The following is a 27,936-nucleotide window of genomic DNA, read 5'->3' as shown; positions in this document are numbered from 1 at the left end:
ACGATGTCTTTGGGTAATAAAGCCTAAAGAGCATTCCAGAGAACATGAGCTAATGATTCTGTTCTATACCGTACCAGGGAGAGACGGTTCCAGTTTGGAGTAGGAGGACCAGACACTGGTCTATACAATGAAAACTGTTGACACAGCAGTTGCTGTCTGCTATGTTTTATAGATATCTTTCATACAAATCTTAACCTTGTCACCATTCTATGTATCTGTTGTTCGTCATGTACGTTGAGGGGTGTATCTTGGCTATAAAAGATCTTTGTACTTTTGTGTTGTCACTTTCAATGGTTCATTAGATAGCGCATCATTGAAAGTCAAGTGTTTTTGCAAAGCTCTTATTATTAAAGATGTAGTTTAAGTATAACTCTGACTGGTGTGTGAAGTTTGTCTTTCTCCTCATTTGGTAATGCAGAAATTAGCCACCATATTTGGCGACGGGATGTGAATCTTCACTTGGTTACCGCTCCCGACGATCTGGGCAAATCGTGCACGAGGGATCCCTCAAACTTGGGATCTCAGGGAAACCACACTTCGGGAACGAAGCAGATGGACAAACTTTTGATCTGAGAGGCAGCGAGCCGAGTGGTGCATTCCTTTGTGAGGGGGGCACCTTGGAGGCGTAAGCAGGGCCGAGTCAGAGGAGAGTAATCTGAGAGTTTGCGGACTCAAAGATACTCTGCCACTGGTCGGTTGCGGGTGACCTAGAGCCGTCCTGACACTGAATTGATCACAGTGGGGATTGGTGCGGTCTGTGGGGGTGAGGGGCCAGGGAGACTGTGTGTCCTGTGAGAAACACGGTACTTGGCGAAGCCCTATTGGAAGAAGGACCTCGTTCTGAAAGTGTCTGTGGGACTGTCTAAGTGACTCTCAGAGGTGGTGAATTCCAATTATTTTGAATGTGCTAGCCAGGTATGCCCTGGGTTACTCTGTGTGAGTATTTTGTTTTGGGACCACTAGGTAATCTTTGTAGGAGCGTTCTGTGTGAGCGGGGTAGGTTGACTCTGTGGGGGTAACCTTTCAATTATGTTCTGATGTTCTGTGTGGACATCCGACCAGTTCTGTGTGAGCATCTGACCAATCCTGTGTGGGTGATCCTTAAAGTTCTATGTGAGTACCTAAGAATCTCTAAGGATTCTGTGAATATATGATAAATTGTATGTGTATAATCAATTACTAGAGATTTGATAAAGTAATGCTGAGAATATAATTAGATACAATTTAAACCACCCATTCGTAGACGTACGTAGGTTTTGAGTTGGTATCTTTAATGGATAATTTGATAAAGATGAGGTTTTAAGCATTATTAAACTGTCTACAATGTCTGGGAAATTGTGCTCTAGAACCTGATTGGAGTGTGTCCACTTTTGGTTATCTTACCCTAACGATGTAACTATAAATGCTTATTGGATTATCTCCGTCTGGGTACAACAGTTGAAATAAAACTGCCCTTAAGGTCTGAAACGGTTTTATTTTTTCCTCCCAGTATGAGAGGAGTTGCTGGATTTATTGAATAAACTGTTTTCCATAAAGTTAGAGCGAATTAAGATTGTACGACAAATTACGTCGAGATTCAAAGCCTAGGGTATCCATCAAACTAATTATCATTGCGTGATTAATGTGATGTAGTAAAGTAATTGAAATACGTTGCATGAGAAAACAATCTACTTTTATTAAAAGGCGCAAGATCTGTTTCCTAGTCTATGAATGTCGATTTTACTCTTTGACTGCTAACTATTAATTTGGCATGTGAGAATCATCGCCGGAGTAACGCTTGGACCTTTAAATTAGGGCTATTTTCTGGGAATTGTCTCGGTTGTACGTGCCTGATTTTACGACTACAGACAATTATAAATAGGGTTATTTGCGAGGAGTCTCCGTCATTTCAATAGCGTTGGTGGTCCAGTGGTAGAATTCTTGCTAGACTCGGGTTCGTTTCCCGGCCAATGCACCAATTGACTAAAATCTGGGTTTCTGACTGTAATGCAACTATTGATATGTTTTGCCTGGAAAGATACGGTCGCTAGTGTTTATTGAAGATATAAACTGAACGTTTTAATAGCTTGTTTGGTTCAAATTGAAAGACGAATTCATTCAACATAAATAGCGAGGCAATTTTGATATAATACGTTGTCTGTTGCCTAAATGGCCTGCTGAAATAACATACTGCGAATAGGAGTTGGATTTAAGCAACTGAATCAAAGAGACAGTTACCTGAATCTAATTAGTTATAATAATGAGCTGATAGGTAATTGCGATAGAGTTGTGCCCACCGAAATGTGTTTTTTGTTCTTATGGATTGACTGATGCATTTTATAAATTTGGCTCTTTACATGTTATTTTTAATGTCTTGGATATTTCATAAGTGTGAAGCCGAAAGAGAAGAGAAAGTTGTAAAGTGTGGTTTTAATCTTACAATAGAGGTAAGGCAGAACGTTGTTTGAGTAGGGGTTATATTTTTGCCTACTGGTAAGGATAGGAGAGTTGGTTGTGCGCGCTGGGCTATATTTGGCTGTTGCTTGGTTTATTGTTTAGGTAACACCAGTGAATTTGAACAGGAAGTTAATGCATTCTAACATTATAATCTGTTTCCATTACGTGGAACAATGTCAGGTCATTAAAGTGGATTGCAGTTTGGAGTAGGAGGACCAGACACTGGTCTATACAATGAAAACTGTTGACACAGGAGTTGCTGTCTGCTATGTTTTATAGATATCTTTCATACAAATCTTAACCTTGTCACCATTCTTTGTATCTGTTGAGAGGGGTGTATCTTGGCTATAAAAGATCTTTGTACTTTTGTGTTGTCACTTTCAATGGTTCATTAGAGATAGCGCATCATTGAAAGTCAAGTGCTTTTGCAAAGCTCTTATTAATGATGTAGTTTAAGTATAACTGACTGGTGTGTGAAGTTTGTCTCTCTCCACATTTGGTAATGCAGAAATTAGCCACCACAGCTCACTCACAATTTTGCCTAAGAACACAGCCATGAATAAAGAATGGTACCAACACATCCTCCGAGAGCAACTTCTCCCAACCATCCAGGAACAGTTTGGTGACGAACAATGCCTTTTCCAGCATGATGGAGCACCTTGCCATAAGGCAAAAGTGATAACTAAGTGGCTTGGGGAACAAAACATCGATATTCTGGGTCCATGGCCAGGAAACTCTCCAGACCTTAATCCCATTGAGAACTTGTGGTCAATCTTCAAGAGGCAAGTGGACAAACAAAAACCCACAAATTCTGACAAACTCCAAGCATTGATTATGCAAGAATCGGCTGCCATCAGTCAGGATGTGGCCCAGAAGTTAATTGACAGCATGCTAGGGCAGATTGCAGAGGTCTTGGACAAGAAGGGTCAACACTGCAAATATTGACTCTTTGCATCAACTTCATGTAATTGTCAATAAAAGCCTTTAACACTTATGAAATGCATGTAATTGTACTTCAGTATTCCATAGTAACATCTGACAAAAATATCTAAAGATACTGAAGCAGCGAACTTAGTGGAAATTAATATTTGTGTCATTCTCAAAACTTTTGGCCATGACTGTACTATTGTATAACACAGAACGAAGGGTTTGAAATACTGAAGAATCTGGTTATGTGTTGATTTCCCTTACTTTAATAGAAGTATAGAACCTTTTGATAGAAGCTATAATCCAATGCTTACCTTGAAATGTAATGATTGTCACAAAAGTGATAAGGGGAGGGAATGTGAAGAAACATTTTATGTTTGTGCTTTTCTAATAACCAATTCGACAAGGTTCATGCAAGTGACTGATTGATTGTGCCTGGGGGGGGAATCCTCACTAATCGGTATCTGCAATTTGGCAGTACGCCCAGAACATTGTTTTGAGACCGAAAGGGATATCTAAGATTCAAGGTCTCAGCTTGGAGAGAAGCCTCGTGAGCTACTGGTCGGTCACATACATGAAGCAAGCATTAATGATGAATTAATTATGAATAAGCTAAATCATGCAAATATAACTTGTCTGTGGAAGCAGCACGAGAGAACTAACGTGACAGCCTTGGAAGAGCTCACTTCAGACTGGTACTTTATGCATCCATGTTTGACTGACTTCTCCAGCTTGCTGTTAATAAAGAATGATTCAATAAATACCCCATAATGACAAAATGAAAACAGGTTGACATTTTTGCACATTTATACTTATATATTTATACTTATATATTTATACTTATATATATATATATATCTTATTTACATAAGCATTTAGACCCTTTGCTATGAGACTCGAAATTGAGCTCAGGTGCATCCGGTTTCCATTGATCATCCTTGAGATGTTTCTACAACTTGGAATCCACCTGTGGTAAATTCAATAGATTTGGAAAGGCACACACCTGTCTATATAAAAGGTCCCTCAGTTGACAGTGCACGTCAGACAAAAACCAAGCCATGAGGTCAAAGGAATTGTTCGGAGCGCTCAGACAAGATTGTGTCAAGGCACAGATCTGGGGAAGGGTACCAAAACATTTCTGCAGCATTGAAGGCCCCCAGGAACACAATTGCCTCCATCATTCTTAAGAAAATCGGGGGAGAAGGGCCATGGTCATGGAGGATCTTCAGAGAAGAATGAGAGAAACAACCCAAATACAGGTGTGCCAAGCTTGTAGCATCATACCCAAGAAGACTCGAGGCTGTAATCGCTGCCAAAGGTGCTTCAAACAAAGTACTGAGTAAAGGGTCTGAATAGTTATGTAAAAGTCAGTTATTTTTAATGCATTTGCAAAAATGTATAAAACCTGTTTATGCTGTCATTATGGGGTATTGTGTGTAGATTGATGAGGGGGAAAAAAATTAATTTTAGAATAAGGTTGTAACATAAAATGTGGAAAAAGTCAAGGGGTCTGAATACTTTGCGAATTTTATTTTTCACCTTTATTTAACTATTTAGTCAGTTAAGAACAAATTCTTATTTTCAATGACGGCCTAGAATGCACTGTAAGTGGGTGTAGCAAAGCATCAGGGCCAGTATTCATAAAGCGTCTCAGAAGGACACTAAGTGTACTGATACAAGATCAGTTCTGCATTTTTGATCATAATGAATAAGATTACATTGGCAGGGAGGACCTGATCCTAAATCAGCACTGCTACTTTGAGATGCTTTATGAACACAGGCCCAGCTTTGTTTGCATTAAGAGTGACTGCATTACAAATCTGCTTGTTTCCCCAATTTTAAATGGTTAAAGATAAAATCCTTAATTGAAACCTTGGTTTCTCAAATGATTGCCTCGCCTGGTTCACTAACTACTTCTCAGATAGAGTTCAGTGTGTCAAATCGGAGGGCCTGTTGTCCGGGACCCTGGCAGTCTCTGGGGGTGCCACAGGGTTCAATTCTTGGGCCGACTCTCTTCTCTGTATACATCAATGATGTCGCTCTTGCTGCTGGTGATTCTCTGATCCACCTCTATGCAGACGTCACCATTCTCTATACATCTGGCCCTTCTTTGGACACTGTTAACAACCCTCCAGACGAGCTTCAATGCCATAACTCTCCTTCCGTGGCCTCCAACTGCTCTTAAATACAAGTAAAACTAAATGCATGCTCTTCAACCGGTCGCTGCCTGCACCTGCCCGCCCGTCCAGTATCACTACTCTGGACGGTTCTGACTTAGAATATGTGGACAACTACAAATACCTAGGTGACTGTAAACTCTCCTTCCAGACTCACATCAAACATCTCCAATCCTAAATTAAATCTAGAATTGGCTTCCTATTTCGCAAAAACAAAGCATCCTTCACTCATGCTGCCAAACATACCCTCGTAAAACTGACCATCCTACCTATCCTCGACTTCGGCGATGTCATCTACAAAATAGCCTCCAATACCCTACTCAATAAATTCGATGCAGTCTATCACAGTGCCATCAGTTTTGTCACCAAAGCCCCATATACTACCCACCACTGCGACCTGTACGCTCTCGTTGGCTGGCCCTCCCTTCATACTCGTCGCCAAACCCACTGGCTCCAGGTCATCTACAAGACCCTGCTGGGTAAAGTCCCCCCTTCTCTCAGCTCGCTGGTCACTATAGCAGCACCCACCCGTAGCACCCACTCCAGCTCGTATATCTCACTGGTCACCCCCAAAGCCAATTCCTCCTTTGGCCGCCTCTCCTTCCAGTTCTCTGCTGCCAATGACTGGAACGAACTACAAAAATCTCAAACTGGAAACACTTATCTCCCTCTCTAGCTTTAAGCACCATCTGTCAGAGCAGCTCAGATTACTGCACCTGTACATAGCCCATCTATAATTAGCCCAAACAACTACCTCTTCCCCTACTGTATTTATTTTGCTCCTTTGCACCCCAGTATTTCTACTTTGCACATTGATCCACTGCAAATCTACCATTCCAGTGTTTTACTTGCTATATTGCATTTACTTCGCCACCATGGCCTATTTATCGCCTTAACCTGCCTTATCTCACCTCATTTGCTCACATTGTATATAGACTTATATTCTACTGTATGTTTGTTTTACTCCATGTGTAACTCTGTTGTAGTATGTGTCGAACTGCTTTGCTTTATCTTGGCCAGGTCGCGGTTGTAAATGAGAACTTGTTCTCAAACTTGCCTACCTGGTGAATTTTTTTTTTTTAAATAAAGCGATCACCCTGTCTGTGCTTTGGTAAAAAGCTGAGGGATGGGCCTGGAGAAACATAACCACTCTCAAAATTCATAGATGCAAGGACTGACCATCCATTATATACAAATGTATAGTTTTAAACATGTTGAGGCTATTCAGATTTTGTTTAAATATACATTATTTAAACATTGGAGTAGCAAGCTTCTATTTTGGGTTCTGATGGGGTATGACAATTGAACTAAGCTCATGAGGCATTTATAAGTTATATTTTTCAAGAATCAATGGGTACATATCATTAATTTAAGTAAAACATGGATGTAGCAACTAAGGATTCCACCTTTCAATTATAATGCATTAAGAACAAAAAATACAACTGAAACAAAGGCAAAGTGAGAAGTTTCTCTTACGGGTTATGCTTCTAATATAACTGGCATTTACAGGCAAATCTGTTCCTTTACTGTGCTTTCATTACAGCCAAAAATGAAAATGCCCAATAAAAAAGTTTTTCCTCCATTATAACACAATCAAACAAGTACTCACTTTGCTACCATTTTGTTTTTGTTATATGCCTGTGTATTTGGTAACTACATTGCTCAACAGAAAAAGAAAAAAAAATATATTTGCATAATTTACTTAAAAAATATATATTTTTTAACTATCAACCACATAACCTGGTAATTAACATGTGTTAATTAAATGCACTGTCAAAACTAAAAGTGCTACTGATGTTCTATATTCCCCGCGAGAGCTGGCACTTTCCATGGTGCATGTCAAGAGGTGAGACAGAGACAGAGACAGACAACTACAAAAGTATATCGGGATGTATACAGGGTTCCTTTTGAAAGACAGCCTAGGTGACTAAACCAAGAGCTGATGGAGCACTACTATGGCAAATAAAGTCCAAGTCAAACCCCACATTATCAGTATGTGCAGTATTCAGCACACTGCACTTAGACATACGCTTTGCATTGAATACTTAATAAAAACACATCCAGGTGGGAATGTGAATACTTGGTTTATCCCTTATGTTCTCTATGTTGAAGTTGTGACATTACAAGGAAAGTGATTCACGGTCAGTTTCACAGTGGGATGCTCCCTAGCCATAACCAGATTTCAGTAACTGATTCAAGGTCAGTTTTCACAGTCTAGAGTTTGACGCTCCTCCCTGGCTGGGGCCCTCCTGTCTGAGGAGGCAGTCGTCGGTCACCCCCTGGGAGGCCAGCTCGGACAGCACGTTGTCCAGGTAGTTGGGGTCCGGGTAGCCATGGCCCGACACGTTGGACATCATCTCCGTCTTGTGGTGGATCTCATTCCACACCACCGTATCGGGCTCGCCCGTGGTGCTGGACGTTCCCACCGTAAAAATGAGGCGCCGTGTCCAAGCCACCTTCAGCAGCTCCAGCACCTGACATGAAATTAGACATGAAATTAGAGATGACATGCCCCCATCACTGCCATGGACTTTTAGCTAGCGGTGGCCAAAGTTACTTGAAGTTTGTAGTGGGCAACGCCATACGAGATTGGCTCAAAGATATGATGTTCCTGAAATTAAATGCATTGAAATGCCCTTTGGCATACCTTTGAAGTCTACCCAAAATTATTATTGAGAAATAATTGATTGAAATTAAAAATGTGACATTTTGGCCTTACCTTACCCAGGCCTTCTTTAAAGACACTACAACGATGAGTGTGTAGATGCTACAAAGACAGTCTTGGTGTCATTTGAAACCTTACCGTGTGCTCTGAAATATGATCCGTGTTTAGATTAATAACAACATTTTACATTAATTTCTGGATAATTTAAAAATAAACAAATACCTTGAAAGTACACTTTTTGACATTTAATGAGAAAACTAGAAAATATTGTCCCACGTACATTGTGTAATTGGATAATCACCAACTATCCCCATAGATATCCAACAGCGACCTAACTGCCACGGTCGCACACTGGCTGGCAAAAGTGCCATGTACTGTACTTCAGAATCACCTTTAGAATTTGACTTGGTAAAATGGTGCTGCTAGCAAGACATATAGAAATGTAATATAGAGACAATAGAGAGGACTTTAAACAATGTAAATACTGTATATTATATACAAAATACATAGTGAACATAGAACTATAAGAGTATGAGCTAATTTACAGTGACTTTCACACCTCACTCTAACCATTTTACTCCCCCTAGCAGAGCAGGTTAGAATGTTTTGAAGTTATTTAGACGAGTAAGTGACTGTGGTACCGTTTTGCCATAGTTAACGTACAAACGCTTCCCACGTGCGAACACACACACACACACACATCCAACCATGCCTCCAAGACCCAAATCTTGTGTTCTCAAATAAGGAAAACCCGAAGCAAAATCTGTCAGTTCGGCCCCCTTTAAAAGTAAACCCCCTTTTAAGTTTCTCCTGGCCCATAGAAGGTTTCTCACCCTGAAAGTAGTCTAACATTAAGTTATAAAATGCTGAATGTCCCTTTTAAGGTGGTCTGCATTGTCTCTAGGTTATGGTAGAAGTATGCCCATCTGATTTCGCGTCGACAGTGACAGGACATCAGATATAGAAATTGATTTTTCTTTGGCAAGAACATTTGGATGAATTATCAATAAAACAATTAGCTCACACTGTACAGTAAATAAGCATTTATTAAATATAGCCAACAGAGCAGCGGAGTTGGTCGCAATGAATGGTAAATTAAAATAGTAATGAGAAATTGGAACAAGATATTCAAGTGAGAGGTTTCACTATTTTGAATGGTACACCTGAAAATTAAATATTTTTTCTTTTCCCCCCCTGAAACTGCTCAGTCAGACTTCCTAGACTGGTTTTAGCACATATGAGGAATGTGTGAGTGTAACAGTTGTTCAAATATTTTGTGAATTTCACCAGGTTTGTAAATTCATATAGCATGTCGAGTTATTATGCTTGACCGAATCCTGGGGAATAGGGGAGCGGGTACTTACGTTTTGCCCTGCATGCTCAAATCATTTTGACGCAGAGAGGTAGGCACGCCTTTTCTGTTCAACATCTGGTTGTTAGCTAGCTAGTGTGTTGTATTTGTGAATGATGGCTAGCTCCTTGACGGATCACCGTCCTTTGTATTGTGTCTATGTTGTAGAGAGAGGCAATGATTGGCAGAACATATGTGCTCTACAAATGTTTTTGTATTTTCTTTTGGATGCAGATGAAACTCATTACATTGAAAACAGCCTGATCACCGAAGTCCACGTCTTCTACCAACGGAGCTACAAAAGGACCACACACACACAGCGGAGCTACGGCGGTGCAGTACAGCACCGGTTACATGAGCAGAGCAGAGTCAAAGGTTGTGTTCATTAGGGAGCAAACTGGAAAAAAACTGAGAACTGCTCATTTTCTGTTGCGTGCCCTTATGAGCACATCCAGGGTGTTGTCAACTGTTTGCAGTGTGTTGGTTCGTTGTAAGATAGCTGCTTACCTTTCTGCCCTTTTTGTTGTCTGGGAGGAAGCAGAAGCGAGGGAAGCCTCTAGAGGTGTACGACTGCCCGGGATTAGGGTGCTCTGGACCCTGGAGAGAGTGAGGAAGTGAGTGAGTGAGTGAGTGAGTGGCTCGTGGTGTCTAATGTGTGTGTCTTGTGTGTGTGTGTCTTGTGTGTGTACCTGTATCCCATGGGTGATGCTGTAAATTATCTGGATAGTTCCACAGTCGGGGTGGCCAGGGAGGGACTGGGAGATACTATAGATCTCCATCTTCCCCTTGGGCTGCGTCCCAGTCTTCTCCCCGTAGATTGTCTTGCATGAGGGGCACTGGAGGCTGCCATCCTGGAACAGAGAACAGACAGTCAACCACCTTAGAAGACACCCAACGGAGGCAGACTTTCTTTACAAAATACCAAAAGGATCTGTACAGTGCATTCGGAAAGTATTCAGTCCCCTTGACTTTTCCCACATTTTGTTCCAGCCTCATTCTAAAATTGATTAAAATATTTTTCCTCAATCTACACACAATACCCCACAACAAAGCGAAAACAGGTTTTTAAAAATGGTATCAAATTTACTACAAATAAAAAGAGAAACGCCTTATTTACATAAGAATTCAGACCTTTTGCTATGAGACACAAAATTGATCATCCTTGAGATGTTTCTACAACCTGATGGGAGTCCACCTGTGGAAAATTCAATTGATTGGACATGATTTGGAAAGGTACACACACACACACACACACACCCCTTTCTATATAAAAGGTCCCACAGTTGTCAATGCATGTCTGAGCAAAAACCAAGCCATGAGGTCGAAGGAATTGTCCATAGACCTCCGAAACAGGATTGTGTCGAGGCAAAAACATTTCTGCAGCATTGAAGGTCCCCAAGAACACAGTGGCCTTCATCATTCTTAAATGGAAGAAGTTTGGAACCACCAAGACTCTTCCAAGAGCTGGCCGCCTTGCCAAACTGAGCAACTGGGGGGGAAAAGGGCCTTGGCCAGGGAGGTGAACAAGAACCTGATGGTCACTCTGACAGATCTCCAGAGTTCCTCTGTGGAGATGGGAGTACCTTCCAGAAGAACAACCATCTCTGCAGTACCCAACCAATCAGGCCTTTATGGTAGAGTGGCAAGACGGAAGCCACTCCTCAGTAAAAAGGCACATGACAGCCTGCTGGAAGTGTGCCAAAAGGTACCTAAAGACTCTCAGACCATGAGAAACAAGATTCTCTGGTCTGATGAAACCAAGATTGAACTCTTTGGCCGGATTGCCAACCGTCACGTCTGGAGGAAACCTGGCACCATCCCTACGGTGAAGCATGGGTGGCAGCATAATGCTGTGGGGATGTTTTCAGTTGCAGGGACTGGGAGACTAGTCAGGATCAGGGGAAAGAGATCCTTGATGAAAACCTGCTCCAACCTGCTCTTCAGGACCTCAAACTGGGGCAAAGGTTCACCTTCCAACAGGACAACGACCCTAAGCACACAGCCAAGACAACGCAGAAGTAGCTTCGGGACAAGTCTCTGAATGTCCTTGAGTGGCCCAGCCTGAGCCCAGACTTAAAACCGATCAAAATAATCTGGAGAGACCTGAAAATAGCGGTGCTGCGACGCTCCCCATTAAACCTGACAGAGCTTGACAGACTCTGCAGAGAAGAAATTGGAGAAACTCTCCAAATACAAGTGTGCCAAGCTTATAGCGTCATACCCAAGACAACTTGAGGCTGTAATCACTGCCAAAGGTGCGACAACAAAGTAAAGGTTAAAGGGTCTGAATACTCTAGGAAGTCTTGGTGGTTCCAAACATCTTCCATTTAAGAATGATGGAGGCCACTGTGTTCTTGGGGACCTTCAACACTGCAGAAATGATTGGGTAACCTTCCCCAGATCTGTGCCTCAAAACAATCCCGTCTCAGGAGCTCTACGGGCAATTTCTCCAACCTCATGGCTTGGTTTTTGCTCTGACATGCACTGTCAACTGTGGGACCTTATATAGACAGGTGCGTGCCTTTCCAAATCATGTCCAATCAATTGAATTTACCACAGGTGGACTCCGATAAAGTTGTATAAACATCTCAAGAATGATCAACGGAAACAGGATGCACCGGAGCTCAATTTTGAATCTCAAAGCAAAGGGTCTGAATACTTATGTAAATAAGGTATCTTTTCTCTGTTTCCATAAATTTGCTAACATTTTGAAAAACCCGTTTTTTTTCTCTTCGCTTTGTCATTATGGCATATTGTGTGTAGATTGATGAGAATCTCCCGGGTGGCGCAGTGGTAGAGGTGTTACTACAGACCCGGGTTCATTCCAGGGCTCTTCCACAACCAGCCGTGGCCGGGAGTCCCATGGGACGGCGCACAATTGGCCCGGCATCGTCCAGGTTAGGGGAGGGTTTGGCCGGGGCTCATCGTGCCCTAGCGATTCCTTGTGGCGGGCCGGGTGCCTGCAGGCTGACCCCGGTCGCCAGTTGGAAAGTGTTTCCTCCGACACATTGGTGCGGCTGGCTTCCGCGTTAAGCTGGCGGGTGTTAAGGAGCATGGTTAGGGGTGTCATAGACACATGACTCTACCGTCGCCTTTCCCGAGCCCATTGGGGACTTGCAGCGATGAGACAAGATGGAAATTGGGAAGAAAAAGGCGGTTAAAATTAAAAAATAAGGCTGTAACAAAACATGGAAAAAGTCAAAGGGTGCGAATACACTGCACAGTGTATGAATACTTTTTGAAGGCACCTTGACTTGTTGTGCTACAGCCTGAATTCAAAATGGATTACATTTCTCACACACTAATCCATAATGACAAAGTGAAAACAGGTTTTTATTTCTTGAAAATGAAATACAGAAATACCTCATTTACATACAGTACCAGTCAAAAGTTGACATACCTACTCATTCCTGGGTTTTTCTATAAATGTACTATTTTCTACATTGTAGAATAATTGTGAAGACATCAAAACTATGAAACATATGGAATCATGTAGTTAAAAGTGTTAAAACATCAAAATATTTTATATTTGAGATTCTTCAAAGTAGCCACCCTTTGCCTTGATGACAGCTTTGTACACTCTTGGCATTCTCTCAACCAGCTGAGAGAATGAGGTAGTCACCTGGAATACATTTCAATTAACAGGTGTGCCTTGTTAAAAATTAATTTGTGGAATTTCTTTCCTTCTTAATGCATTTGAGCCAATCAGTAATGTTGTGACAAGGCAGGGGTGGTATACAGAAGATACCAAATAGGGTTAACAGACCAAGTACATATTATGGCAAGAACAGCTCATAAGCCCTCTGCTGCAGAGGATACATTCAATAGAGAGTTACCAACCTCAGAAATTGCAGCCCAAATAAATGCTTCAGAGTTCAAACCAACAAACAGCTCAACATCAACTGTTCAGAGGAGACTGCGTGAATCAGGCCTTCATGGCGCAGTGCCTTTGTGAGACGCAGAGTAGGTGAGCGGATGATCTTTGCATTTGTCGTTCCCACCATGAAGCATATATACACACACATACATATATACACATATATATACATATATATATACACATATATATATACACATACATACATACATATACACATATATATATATACACACACACACACACACACACACATATATATACATATATACACACACACACACACACACACACACACACACACATATATATATATACACACACACACACACACACACACACACACACACACACACACACACACATATACATATATACACACACACATATATATATACACATATATATACACACACATATATATATACACATATATATACACACACATATATATATACACATATATATACACACACACACACACACACACACATATACACTGCTCAAAAAAATAAAGGGAACACTTAAACAACACAATGTAACTCCAAGTCAATCACACTTCTGTGAAATCAAACTGTCCACATAGGAAGCAACACTGATTGACAATACATTTCACATGCTGTTGTGCAAATGGAATAGACAACAGGTGGAAATTATAGGCAATAAGCAAGACACCCCCAATAAAGGAGTGGTTCAGGTGGTGACCACAGACCACTTCTCAGTTCCTATGCTTCCTGGCTGATGTTTTGGTCACTTTTGAATGCTGGCGGTGCTTTCACTCTAGTGGTAGCATGAGACGGAGTCTACAACCCACACAAGTGGCTCAGGTAGTGCAGCTCATCCAGGATGGCACATCAATGCGAGCTGTGGCAAGAAGGTTTGCTGTGTCTGTCAGCGTAGTGTCCAGAGCATGGAGGCGCTACCAGGAGACAGGCCAGTACATCAGGAGACGTGGAGGAGGCTGTAGGAGGGCAACAACCCAGCAGCAGGACCGCTACCTCCGCCTTTGTGCAAGGAGGAGCACTGCCAGAGCCCTGCAAAATGACCTCCAGCAGGCCACAAATGTGCATGTGTCTGCTCAAATGGTCAGAAATAGACTCCATGAGGGTGGTATGAGGGCCCGACATCCACAGGTGGGGGTTGTGCTTACAGCCCAACACCGTGCAGGACGTTTGGCATTTGCCAGAGAACATCAAGATTGGCAAATTCGCCACTGGCGCCCTGTGCTCTTCACAGATGAAAGCAGGTTCACACTGAGCACGTGACAGACGTGACAGAGTCTGGAGACGCCGTGGAGAAAGTTCTGCTGCCTGCAACATCCTCCAGCATGACCGGTTTGGCGGTGGGTCAGTCATGGTGTGGGGTGAAATTTCTCTGGGGGGCCGCACAGCCCTCCATGTGCTCGCCAGAGGTAGCCTGACTGCCATTAGGTACCGAGATGAGATCCTCAGACCCCTTGTGAGACCATATGCTGGTGCGGTTGGCCCTGGGTTCCTCCTAATGCAAGACAATGCTAGACCTCATGTGGCTGGAGTGTGTCAGTAGTTCCTGCAAGAGGAAGGCATTGATGCTATGGACTGGCCCGCCCGTTCCCCAGACATGAATCCAATTGAGCACATCATGTCTCGCTCCATCCACCAACGCCACGTCATACAGGCCACACACACTACTGAGCCTCATTTTGACTTGTTTTAAGGACATTACATCAAAGTTGGATAAGCCTGTAGTGTGGTTTTCCACTTTAATTTTGAGTGTGACTCCAAATCCAGACCTCCATGGGTTGATAAATTCGATTTCCATTGATTATTTTTGTGTGATTTTGTTGTCAGCACATTCAACTATGTAAAGAAAAAAGTATTTAATAAGATTATTTCATTCATTCAGATCTAGGATGTGTTATTTTAGTGTTCCCTTTATTTTTTTGGGCAGTGTATATATATACACACACACACACACACACACACACACACACACACACACACACACACACACACACACACACACACACACACACCACACACACACACACACACACACACACATTCTGTACAGGCTTCTTTCTCACTCTGTCATTTAGGTTAGTATTGTGGAGTAACTACAATGTTATTGATCCATTGTTTTCATCCATTGATCCAGTTGTTTTCTCCTATCACAGCCATTTAACTCCGTAACTGTTTTAAAGTCACCATTGGCCTCATGGTGAAATCTCTGAGCGGTTTTCTTCCTCTTCGGCAACTGAGTTAGGAAGGACACCTGTATCTTAGGATGGTGTATCAATACATCCAGTCACTACAAAGTGTAATAAATCATTTCACCATTCTCAAAGGGATATTCAATGTCTGCTTTATTTTATTTTTACCAATAGGTGCCCTTTGCAATTCATTGGAAAACCTCCCTGGTCTTTGTGATCGAATCTGTGTTTGAAATTCACTGCTCAACTGAGTGACCTTACAGATAATTTTGTGTGTGGAATACAGAGGTGAGGTAATCATGTTAAATACTATTATTGCACACTGAGTGAGTCCATGCAACTTATTATGCGAGTTAAGCAAATTTTTACTCCTGAACTTATTTAGGCTTGCCATAACAAAGGGGTAGAATACTTAAACTCAAAACTATGGCTGTTACGATGACCGTATTACCTCCACACCGGCAGTCACGGGTCATGATGGCAGTCAAATTCCACCTGACCGTTTAGTCACGGTAATTAAGCTTCTCCAAGCTCCAATGCTGCTGATGGTCATTAGTAGCCTACCAAACTTGCTAACTGCCTGGTACTCAGCACTACATTGTCCCTCTAATCACTCTGACATCAATGCAAACGTAATCAAACCCTTCATGAGAGCCCATGAGCTCATGTTGTGCAACATTTCTATAGGCTATGCAACTGCGTGAGAAAACAGACTGATGGCCTCTATTAAAAATTTAGAGGATCTCATCAGCTTTCTACAGGCTAGTGAAAGTAGTACATGTATTTTTTTTTTTTCAGCTGCCCGTTTCGAGACAGGTGCATGATAATGGTCCATTCTAAATCAAATTTCACAGATTATTTAGTATATGTAAAGACTAGATTAAATTAAGAATAGTATGCTGGCTGACAATATTAGCCTATCACTTGTGAATGATTCAAGAAACAGAATGCTTCTTTTTTTTCACGACTTTAAAAATCATAGTCACACACCTCATGTAGCCTAGCCCATAGGCCTATACGTTTTGATAAGGTTTGTATCACAACTAAAAAGTGGCCAATTAACTTCTTAAAATGAAGCACATTAATACGCTTTACAACAGGTGTAGAGACATATAAGAGTCAACTTTTGTACTATGGGGGATAGTAGATTGACAGGCTAGTGCTTTTGCTGTTTGTTAGGCCTACTCATCTTGTTGGCTGACGAAAAGTAAATGTGGACAGTTCTTCCAATATCTTAAATATGCACTTTGGAATTGGATAAGGACGCACACAGTTGCGTCGCCAATATGTCGGTCTTCGGGCTACCTGTGAGAAAGACCCAATCATGTGACGGAGAGCCATGTGAGTGAGGTGCTTCAGCACGCAGAAGGGAATTATAATTATTATATTCAGCCCAAGGGCACAACGGCCGCAAAAGTCATGGATTTCTTTAGGGGGCATTACGGCCACAAAAAGGGGGGGCAGCCGGGAAATTTGTGGCATTGTCAAGTGCTTGTCAAATTGTGAATGAGAGACTGACAATGTACAGCCTGCGCAAAAAACAAAGCAGAGCTCATGCCTTTCATGCGACTTTTTTCAAATCATTGGAGTCGCATCATGGAGCCTTAGAATGTATCCAAAATCAAAACATATAGCCCAACATTTGTATCAACACAGAATAGCCACATGTGCGCACTCAAATCTTTGAGAAAATATCCTTTCTATTTTATTCAGCTATGTTCAATTGTATTCTTCAAACTATAAAATAATGGCACGGAATTCTAAGCAAATCTTGTAGGCTAAATTAACTAGTGTAACCCACAGTGTAGCCCATAGCCTGATCAGGGCCTAACATATGGACAACTCAGAGTATGCTATTCTATACTTTTGAAATAGACTACATCTTCATATCATGTTTCTTTAGACCTGTCTAAAATACATAACGGATTTACTGTGATGGTGTAGGCTATATTACATGGATTTATTAGACTTTTTAAAATGTAGATGTTCCTATGGTCTACATCAGTGGCTTGTAGGCTATGCGTGGAAGCCAGGAGATGCTACATGTGTTTAATTAACAGTCATTTACCGTGAGACCGGCAGTTATTTGCTTGACAATCACCGGCCGACAAAATTTAATGACCGCCACAGCCCTTCAAGACGTTTTAGCTTTTCATTGTTAATTAATATCAACATTTCAAAAAATAGAATTCCGCTATGATATTATGGGGTATTGTGTGTAGGCCAATGACCAAAATATTCTAAATTTAACCAATTTTCAATTCAGGCTGTAACAACAAAATGTGGAAAAAGTCAAGGGTTGTGAATACTTTCTGAAGGCACTGTAATATGACATGTTGTGGGTAACGCTTAACTTTTAGCCTGCAGGTATAACGCTTCATTACTTGTTATAAGCATGTACAAGCCATTATAATGCTTTATTATAAGGTTATGCTTCTATGTAGGACAATATGTGGGCTGGTGTTTTCCAGGTAACCAACTGAATTACATTTAGGATATCTGTGGCACCCACCTTGGTACCATTGTTGTACATGGCCAGCATGCAGAGCATGTGCAGGGAGTGTCCACACTTGAACTTGCCCACGGCGCCAGGCTGGATGGACTGGGCTCCCTCAGACGCCACGTCATAATCCGACGGACAAGACAGCCGGTCCATACAGATGATGCAGTCCTAAAACCACAGGGAGAATGTTATAATAAAATTACACGAGAACAATTATTGCAGGATCTCTATGATATTATATTGCAAGTCTATAAATTGAGGTTGGCATAACTTGGGGATACAGATGGGTATTGTATACAAAACAGCAGTTGGTTTGCTCATACTGCTTTAGAAATAGGCTAAGCCTGTGTTCATTTTAGAGAAATCATATTGCTTTCAACATGCATACTGCAAATTCTTTGCAAAATAACACATTTCTTTCTTCAATACAAATAAAATGAGTGGCTCTGTATAAAATAAAAATCACATCATCTTCACATGAATGTATAATTTTTACAAAAATGGTTTAAGTCAGAGACTACATGCAAACAAAAGCAGGTGTAATTAATTTAATGTTTACAATGATTTCCAGTGTACCAGAACGAGGAAACAAGACTGATTCTCCTGCAAGAGCCCTACTTCAGTGAATGCTGCGTAAAAAGACAGCCCCAGGGAGAAGTTCCCCCTAGGTACAGATCTAGGATAAGATTCCCTTCCCCCAATCCTAACCTTAACCATTAGTGGGGAAAATGCTAAACTGACCCAAGATCAGCGTCTAGGGGCGACTTCACCCTATACCAAAAAAACAAATAAATAAGATGGAGGGAGATTGACATTGACATGCGTACCTCGTCTTGAGCAGAGGCCACTTCCTCCATGTAGCGGTGAATGACATCCTCTGGTTTCTGGGCCGGGACTGAGAGGACAGTGGACACAATGAACAGAGTTGGGGAGAAGCCAACCACACACAGGACACAGGTGGTATTATAATGACAGAAATTGTATAGACTTTTTTTTTTTTTATCCATGGCTTTCAGTGGTTGAAACTACAGTGGTTGCCTAGTTGTTTTGCAGTTTGCGAACAAATTATGTTCACAGAAATAATAGCCTAGATTTTATAGCCTATAGTTAATCCGAAAACATTTTTAACTGACACTTCACTTTTCGCTGTATTTTATATTTCTGCCTTCTGAAAGCCTAAAGCAAAAATTCCCAACTCATTCTGCAGAAGTAGCCTACACACTTCGCTGCAGCTCAGACTTTAGGCAGGCTTCGTTGGCAAATCTGTACCATGCAAGAGCACTGCTCAAAAATGTAACATGAGTTTGAAGCACACAGTATTAATGTTTGACAGTTATGGCTGTCATTGACACTAATCCACTAATGTGCCAAAAGCACCCTCTTGCTCTTCCTTCTTTCTAAGTCAGGGTCTGCATCACAAATGCCACCCTATTCCCTACATAGTGCACTACTTTTGACCAGAGACTTGTGGGCCCTGGTCAAAAGTAGTGCACTATATAGGGAATGTGGTGCCATTTGGGATCCTTCTTCAGAGTTAGATTTGTGAATGTCAGTCCGCTCTGCCATCTTCATATAACACCTTTGTAAATAAAAAGCATTATATGAAGATAAGCTGGATCCAAAAAGCAGGAACACGATTAGTTCTGAAGGAAACACACCAATGTTTGTTAGCTAATGAATACGGTGTCGACTGCCAAGCAACATCACAACACTGATTTGTGGATATGAATGAGAGAGTCACGGAAGGGCAAATGATTCGTACAGAGACAAGTGGGCGATGGAATGCGATAAAAGAGCGAGCACATGTAAGACAAATAAAAGGAAGCTATACAAGCCTGCAGAAATCAATCAAAACACACTGCCCGAGATGCCTTTCAGGTTACATTTTGAAATGCATATATAATATAAAATACACACACAACTTAATGATAAATGGTTCCTTACACGATAGTAGTATATCAGCCAGGGGAAATGTAATCCATGGATCAGGTTTATTTAAAAAGCCACTACTAACTTGAGCTAACTTTAGCCACCACTAGTGAAAAATCAATGGAAGTAATAGGGGCAACCATGCATGTATTTTGTGCCAAATCACCTTTAAGTCAAGTCAAACCAAATCAATGAGTTGATTTCAGTTGCCCCCATCACTCCCATTGATTGTAAGTCTTTTGTAGTGACTATTGAGATCCTAAAACTGAGTGAGAATAGGAATTCCTAGCTTGGATATCTCCAATGTTTCACCAGGCAGGCATATTAGTTTCCCACCACAAAAACACAAGGAATAAAAAAAAAAAAGGGAACATGTATTACAACTTGTTTGGGATGATTCAAGATGACAACACAATGGAAAGCATTGGATGTGACAAGGCACAGAGCTGGATGCAGGCCCATAATGGGGGGGTAGGAGGGGGGTGGGTGGCGTAGCTACCTGTCCTGTGCTGCCTCTTTTCCCTCCTAACCGAGCTGCGACTTTTGGAGCCCGCGGGCCTGCTGCTGCTGCTGGGGGGAGGAGGAGCGGAGGAGGGGGCACTCATGAAGCGCACGCCGAGTCCCACTGCTGACATCAAAATGGAGGCCATGCCTGGAGTGGGTGGCCAGGGGAGGACCGGTGGAGACATGCAGAGGGGGTGGGGGGGATTGGAAGGGGATCGGGACCAAAGGGATGCGACATGGTGGATAAAGCAGTGACTGGCTGGTGGGAAAAGAGGGCGTGTATTGGGAAGTTTGGGAAGCTTCCAGACCAATTCTGCTTGGTCTAAATAGAGAACATCGGATTCAGGAATAAGAAGTAATTTGGATTCAATGTTTGTACAGTAAAGAAAATGTGTTTGACTAACATTCCACAGTAATAGATGTGGGCTGATGTGATAAATGCATCGATTTCCTCTTTAAAGCCATATTGTAAGGTTCTGCCTCGATTCTGGACAGCATTTAGCCTAGTGGTTAAGAGCATTGGACCAGTAACTGAATGGTTGCCGATTTGAATCCCTGAACCAACTAGGTGAAAAAAAAAATCTGTTATTCATTAAGGGTACGTTGTAAAAAGAGGAATACCAGCACACAAAAAAATATTTACAAATGTGACAAAAGAAAATCTTCAAAAATGCACTCTACATTGGCTCTCTACAAAACATTTTAGCTAAAGCCCAACTGGACCAAAAGTGTTCCTCACAGATCAGAGCTTGTCATGACTTATGACCAGTCACATGCAAAGGAAGCTGAATTGCTGTTGGTCACACATACATATATATCCTCAGTCTGTCTCAACGGGAATGAGATATTTTTGCATAAAAAGATAAACTGCTAGCTAGGACATTGCGAAATAACCATATAAACAAATAAAATAAACGGTTTGGATAAAACGACAACACCCTAAGTGTAACGAAAATAATCTAACGAGAAAGAAAAAAGGGAACTATTGCTTTAACTATCCCTTTTCATTAAGACCACAAACCCCTGAGACTACCCTGGAAAATAAACGACATCATGGGCTGGGCAACTGACAAGAACCAAGCCTGGTTGGAGCACAACAGGGCCTGGTCTGTGGAGATTGTGCACAGTGATAAACTGAGGTGCTAGGCTAGTTGTCTAGAGAGACAATGGCTTTCACACCATAGACAGTGACAGGCCATTGCCATGAAATCACACAGGAGTTCTCTGTATCACTGCTTTAATGACTGGTCAACAAAAGCTGTGCCTCTAAAATCTGTCAGGTCTATCAAATAAGCTTACTAAAGCACACAATTGCTGAACAGTGCTGTCAAATGTGTAGCCCATTTCTGGTGTATCAGCCATCTTTGTTAAGACATTAGCTTGCCATAGGCTACACATTTGGCTGAAACATCGATTTTTCGAACTTATGAGTGTGAAAACGCAACACTTTTTCACCCTCTTACTTTCAAACTGAGACGTAAACGCATGGAGCAGATAGTTCTGCCATCATCAACAGGAAAAACAATGCTTTACCGAAACCGCTAGAATTCACATGGATGGGGACTGTAAGAATACAGGTAGTACCACCATGGGGGGCGTGAAAATTGGATGAATTATTGGGACCTGTTTACCTGCCAGGGCTGAGCTCACACTGGTGGATCCATTCAGTTGCACAGGAATGGCGGGGATACTGTGGCAGAGGAAACAGGAAAACAGACATTAACAGAGCATTGTGGAGGCAAAAAGGCACACACGAATCCGTACACACCATTACATAAGCAATCAAGTGAAAAACTGATGTGGTGGTTCTCAAAGAAAATTTGCTCGACACCGCAGAATCCATCCACGATATCATCTATATTGAATAGTTCTGCAGCCTGTCACTGCAGGTTAACAAGTATATCAATAACAATACTAAAAGGTTACGATTTGAATTTCAACATTCTAAACTAAAACGCTAGGAAATCCACAGAAGATAAAATGGCCTTCCTCTGATTAATGATGGATGGGGAGCTAGCGTGGCCTTGCTAAAACATGCCTGCCTGTGTTCAGAGTTGAACCTGCCCCCATGAGGAGGAGAACAATGGACCCCCAAAAATCTGTCTTTCCTGCTCCACGTCAGACAAAGGCCAGGGGGACTGCGGTGCACTGTGCGGTATTTCCTCCTGGTTTCCAAATCTGTCATGTTGTTCCATTGAGGCCTGTGTTCAGTGGTGCCCAAGGGAGAGCAGAGCAAAAGCAGAAACAAGTCCTGCTGCAAGTATTCCAGAACACATGCAGAGAGGGCCTACCGCAGTTACGCATATCTAGTGTAGCGATACCTAAAGTGTATATATGTATACAGCACCAGTCAAAAGTTTGGACACACTCATTCCAGGATTTTCTTTCTTTTTCTACATTGTAGAACAATAGTGTAGACATAAAAACTATGAAATAACACATATGGAATCATGTAGTAACCAAAAAAAGTGTATATTTCAGATTCTTCAAAGTAGCCACCATTTGCCTTGATAACAGCTTTTCACACTCTAGGCATTCCAGCTTCGTGAGGTACTAACCTGGAATGCATTTCAATTAACCGATGTGCCTTGTTAAAAAGTTAATTTGTGGAATTTATTTAGCCTAGTGGTTAGAGCGTTGGGCCAGTAACCAAAAGGTTGCTAGATCGAATCCCCGAGCTGACAAGGTAAAAATCTGTCGTTCTGCCCCTGAACAAGGCAGTTAACCCACTGTTCCTAGGCCGTCACTGTAAATAAGAATTTGTTCTTAATTAACCTGTTGGGGCTAGGGGGCAGTATTTTCACGGCCGGATAAAAAAAGTACCCGATTTAAACTGGTTACTACTCTTGCCCAGAAACGAGAATATGCATATAATTAGTAGATTTGGATAGAAAACACCCTAACGTTTCTAAAACTGTTTGAATGGTGTCTGTGTATAACAGAACTCATATGGCAGGTCAAAACCTGAGAAGATTCCATGCAGGAAGTGCCATGTCTGACAATGTGTTGTCCTTCTGTTGCATCTCTCTCGAAATTACAGCATCTGTGCTGTTACGTGACACTTTCTAAGGCTTCCATTGGCTCTCTAAAGCCTCTAGAAAGCAGAATGACGCGTCTCCTATCTCTGGGCAAAGTACAGCAGCAGAGTTTGTAAGTGGTCAGCCTGGGGACAGTGACACTGGAGATGAGCGTTCACGAGACTTCGCCATGTTTCTCTCTTTGAATGAATAAAACGTTGTCCGGTTGGAATATTATCGCTATTTTACGAGAAATAGCATAAAAATTGATTTTAAACAGCGTTTGACATGCTTCTAAGTACGGTAATGGAATATTTTGACATTTTTTGTCACGAAATGCGCTCGCGCATTACCCTTCGGATAGTGACCTGAACGCACGAACATAACGGAGGTATTTGGATATAACTATGGATTATTTGGAACCAAAACAACATTTGTTGTTGAAGTAGAAGTCCTGGGAGTGCATTCTGACGAAGAACAGCAAAGGTAATCAAATTTTTCTAATAGTAATTCTGAGTTTAGGTTGTCCCAAACTTGGTGGGTGTAAAATTAGCTAGCCGTGATGGCTGATCTATGTACTCAGAATATTGCAAAATGTGCTTTTGCCCGAAAAGCTATTTTAAAATCTGATACCGCGATTGCATAAAGGAGTTCTGTATCTATAATTCTTTAAATAATTGTTATGTATTTTGTAAACGATTATCGTGAGTAATTTAGTAAATTCACCGGAAGTTTGCGGTGGGTATGCTAGTTCTGAACATTACATGCTAATGTAAAAAGCTGTTTTTTGATATAAATATGAACTTGATTGAACAAAACATGCATGTATTGTATAACAATGTCCTAGGAGTGTCATCTGATGAAGAGTGCTGTATTTAGTGCTGTATTTAGCTGTGGTTTTGGTTTTTGTGACATATATGCTTGCTTTGAAAATGGCTGTGTGATTATTTTTGGCAGGGTACTCTCCTGACATAATCTAATGTTTTGCTTTCGCTGTAAAGCCTTTTTGAAAATCGGACAACATGGTTGGATTAACCTTTTTATGGCTAGGGGGCAGTATTTTCACAGCCGGAAAAAAAAAAGATTTAATCTGATTATTACTCCTGCCCAGAAACTAGAATATGCATATAAGTATTAGCTTTGGATAGAAAACACTCCAAAGTTTCTAAAACTGTTTGAATGGTGTCTGTGAGTATAACATAACTCATTTGGCAGAACAAAACCTGAGAAGATTCCATGCAGGAAGTGCCCTGTCTGACAATTTCTTGCCCTTCTTGATTATCTCTATCCATTACAGAGGATCTCTGCTGTTACGTGACACTTCCTACGGCTCCCATGGGCTCTCAGAAGGCGGCAAAAAGCTGAATCGTGGCTTTGCAGGCTCTGGCTGAAAAAAAGTAGCGAGTTTGGATAGTGGCTGGTTACAGTACTGTGAGACTCAGGCTCGTGCCCGCGTCGACCCCATGCTTTGTTTTCTTTTGTCTGTTTACCTAAACGCAGATTCCCGGTCGGAATATTATTGCTTTTTTACGAGAAAAATGGCATAAAAATTGATTTTAAACAGCGGTTGACATGCTTCGAAGTATGGTAATGGAATATTTAGAAATCTTTTGTCACGAATTGCGCCGTGCTCGTCACCCTTATTTACACTGCGGCTAGTGTCTGGAACGCACGAACAAAACGCCGCTATTTGGATATAACGATGGATTATTTTGAACCAAACCAACATTTGTTATTGAAGTAGAAGTCCTGGGAGTGCATTCTGACGAAGACAGCAAAGGTAATAACATTTTTCTAATAATAAATCTGACTTTGGTGAAGGCTAAACTTGCTGGGTGTCTAAATAGCTAGCCCTGTGATGCCGGGCTATGTACTCAGAATATTGCAAAATGTGCTTTCACCGAAAAGCTATTTTAAAATCGGACACCTCGATTGCACAAAGGAGTTCTGTATCTATAATTCTTAAAATAATTATGTTTTTTGTGAACGTTTATTGTGAGTAATTTAGTAAATTCACCGGAAGTTTGCGGTGGGAATGCTAGTTCTGAACGTCACATGCTAATGTAAAAAGCTGTTTTTTGATATAAATATGAACTTGATTTAACAAAACATGCATGTATTGTATAACATAATGTCCTAGGGTTGTCATCTGATGAAGATCATCAAAAGGTTAGTGCTGCATTTAGCTGTGGTTTGGTTTTTTGTGACATTATATGCTAGCTTGAAAAATGGCTGTGTGATTATTTCTGGCTGGGTACTCTGCTGACAATCTAATGTTTTGCTTTCGCTGTAAAGCCTTTTTGAAATCGGACAGTGTGGTTAGATAAAGGAGAGTCTTGTCTTTAAAATGCTGTGAAATAGTCATATGTTTGAAAAATTGAAGTTTTTGTATTTTTGATGAATTTGTAATTCCCGCCACGCCTATCATTGGATACTGGAGCAGGTGTTCCGCTAGCGGAACGTCTAGATGTAAGAGGTTAACGAGAGTCTTAGCTTTCAAATGGTGTAAAATAGTCATATGTTTGAGAAATTGAAATTATAGCATTTTTGAGGCATTTGTATTTCGCGCCACTCGATTCCACTGGCTGTTGAATAGGGTGGGATGCAAACTTCCCACTGGCCCAGAGAAGTTAACTGACTTGCCTAATTAAATTACATTTTAAAAAATGAAATAAAACAATGTCATTCTTAATGCGTTTGAGCCAAACAGTTGTGTTGTAACAAGGTAGGGGTGGTATACAGAAGATAGCCCTATTTGGTAAAATACCAAGTCCATATTATGGCAAGAACAGCTCAAATAAGCAAAGAGAAACGACAGTCCATCATTACTTGAAGACATGAAGGTCAGTCAATCCGGAAAATGTCAAGAACTTTGAAAGTTCCTGCAAGTGCAGTCGCAAAAACCATCCAAGCGCCATGATGAAACTGGCTCTCATGAGGACCGCCACAGGAAAGGAAGACCCTGAGTTACCTCTGCTTCAGAGGATACGTTCATTAGAGAGTTACCAGCCTCAGAAATTGCAGCCCAAATAAATGCTTCAGAGTTCAAGAAACAGACATCTCAACATCAACTGTACAGAGGAGACGGCGTGAATCAGGCCTTCATGGTCGATTTCTGCAATGACCTGGACTCCACAACCACCCGATCTCAAGCCAATTGAGATGGTTTGGGATGAGTAGGACTGCGGAGTGAAGGAAAAGCAGCAGAACAAATTCTTATTTTACAATGACGGAATACCCCAGCCAAACCCTCTAACCCGGACGACGCTTGGCCAATTGTGCGCAGCCCTATGGGACTCTCGATCACGGCTGGTTGTGATACAGCCGGGATCGAACCAGGTTGTGTGGTGATGCCTCTAGCGCTGAGAGGCATTGCCTTAGACCGCTGCGCCACTAAGGAGCACAAAATATATGGGAACTCCTTCAAGACTGTTGGGTGAATGCCAAGAGTGTGCAAAGCTGTTATCAAGGCAATGGGTGGCTCTTTTAAAGATTCTAAAATATATTGATTTGTTTAACACTTTTTTGCATCCTACATGTTTCCATGTGTTATTTCTTTGTTTTCATTTCAGCTCTCTTATTCTACAAAGTAGACAATAGTAAAAATAAAGAAACTTGTGTGGTACTGTATATACAACTGAAGTCGGAAGTTTACATACACTTAGGTTGGAGTCATTAAAACTCGTTTTTCAACCACTCCACACATTTCTTGATAACAAACTATAGTTTTGGCAAGTCGGTTAGGACATCTACTTTGTGCTTGACACAAGTAATTTTTCCAACAATTGTTTACAGACAGATTATTTCACTGTCACAATTCCAGTGGGTCAGAAGTTTACATACACTAAGTTGACTGTGCCTTCAAACAGCTTGGAAAATTCCAGAAAATGATGTCATGGCTTTAGAAGCTTCTGATAGGCTAATTGACATCATTTGAGTCAATTGGAGGTGTACCTGTGGATGTATTTCAAGGCCTACCTTCAAACTCAGTGCTTCTTTGCTTGACATCATGGGGAAATCAAACAAAATCAGCCAAGACCTCAGGAAAAAAAAAAAAAAACTTGTACACCTCCACAACTCTGGTTCATCCTTGGGAGAAATTTTCAAACGCCTGAAGGTACCACGTTCATCTGTACAAACAATAGTACGCAAGTATAAACACCATGGGACCACGCAGCCGTCATAACACTCAGGAAGGAGACGCGTTCTGTCTCCTAGAGATGAACGTATTTTGGTGCGAAAAGTGCAAATCAATCCCAGAACAACAGCAAAGGACCTTGTGAAGATGCTGGAGGAAGTGTAGGTATCCACAGTAAAATGAGTCCTATATCGACAAAACCTGAAAGGCCGCTCAGCAAG

At 41.5% G+C, this 27,936-nt stretch overlaps 1 protein-coding gene across 2 annotated transcripts in view; it reads right to left on the bottom strand.

Moving 5' to 3' along the window:
* Positions 1–4,872: 4,872 nt before the first annotated feature.
* Positions 4,873–27,936, bottom strand: part of LOC106567555 (putative E3 ubiquitin-protein ligase DTX2) — a 30,941-nt gene continuing 7,877 nt past the window's right edge. The window contains exons 3-9 of one of the 2 annotated variants that reach the window (XM_082960275.1): positions 22,192–22,250; positions 20,556–20,708; positions 18,955–19,022; positions 18,137–18,295; positions 10,246–10,407; positions 10,064–10,153; positions 4,873–8,014 (exon numbers count right to left, since the gene is read on the bottom strand). In XM_082960275.1, coding sequence (XP_082816401.1) covers positions 7,748–8,014; positions 10,064–10,153; positions 10,246–10,407; positions 18,137–18,295; positions 18,955–19,022; positions 20,556–20,708; positions 22,192–22,250 — 958 coding nt within the window. In that variant the 3' untranslated portion in view covers positions 4,873–7,747. The remainder of the gene's footprint in view (positions 8,015–10,063; positions 10,154–10,245; positions 10,408–18,136; positions 18,296–18,954; positions 19,023–20,555; positions 20,709–22,191; positions 22,251–27,936) is intronic. The other variant, XM_014137015.3, reaches the window with a different exon arrangement.

This window comes from Salmo salar, chromosome 13 (genome assembly GCF_965601325.2).
Source record: "Salmo salar chromosome 13, fSalSal1, whole genome shotgun sequence".
Taxonomy (NCBI): domain Eukaryota; kingdom Metazoa; phylum Chordata; class Actinopteri; order Salmoniformes; family Salmonidae; genus Salmo; species Salmo salar.
Note: the sequence above shows the minus strand (reverse complement) of the source record. Positions and strands in the feature narration are given on the sequence as shown.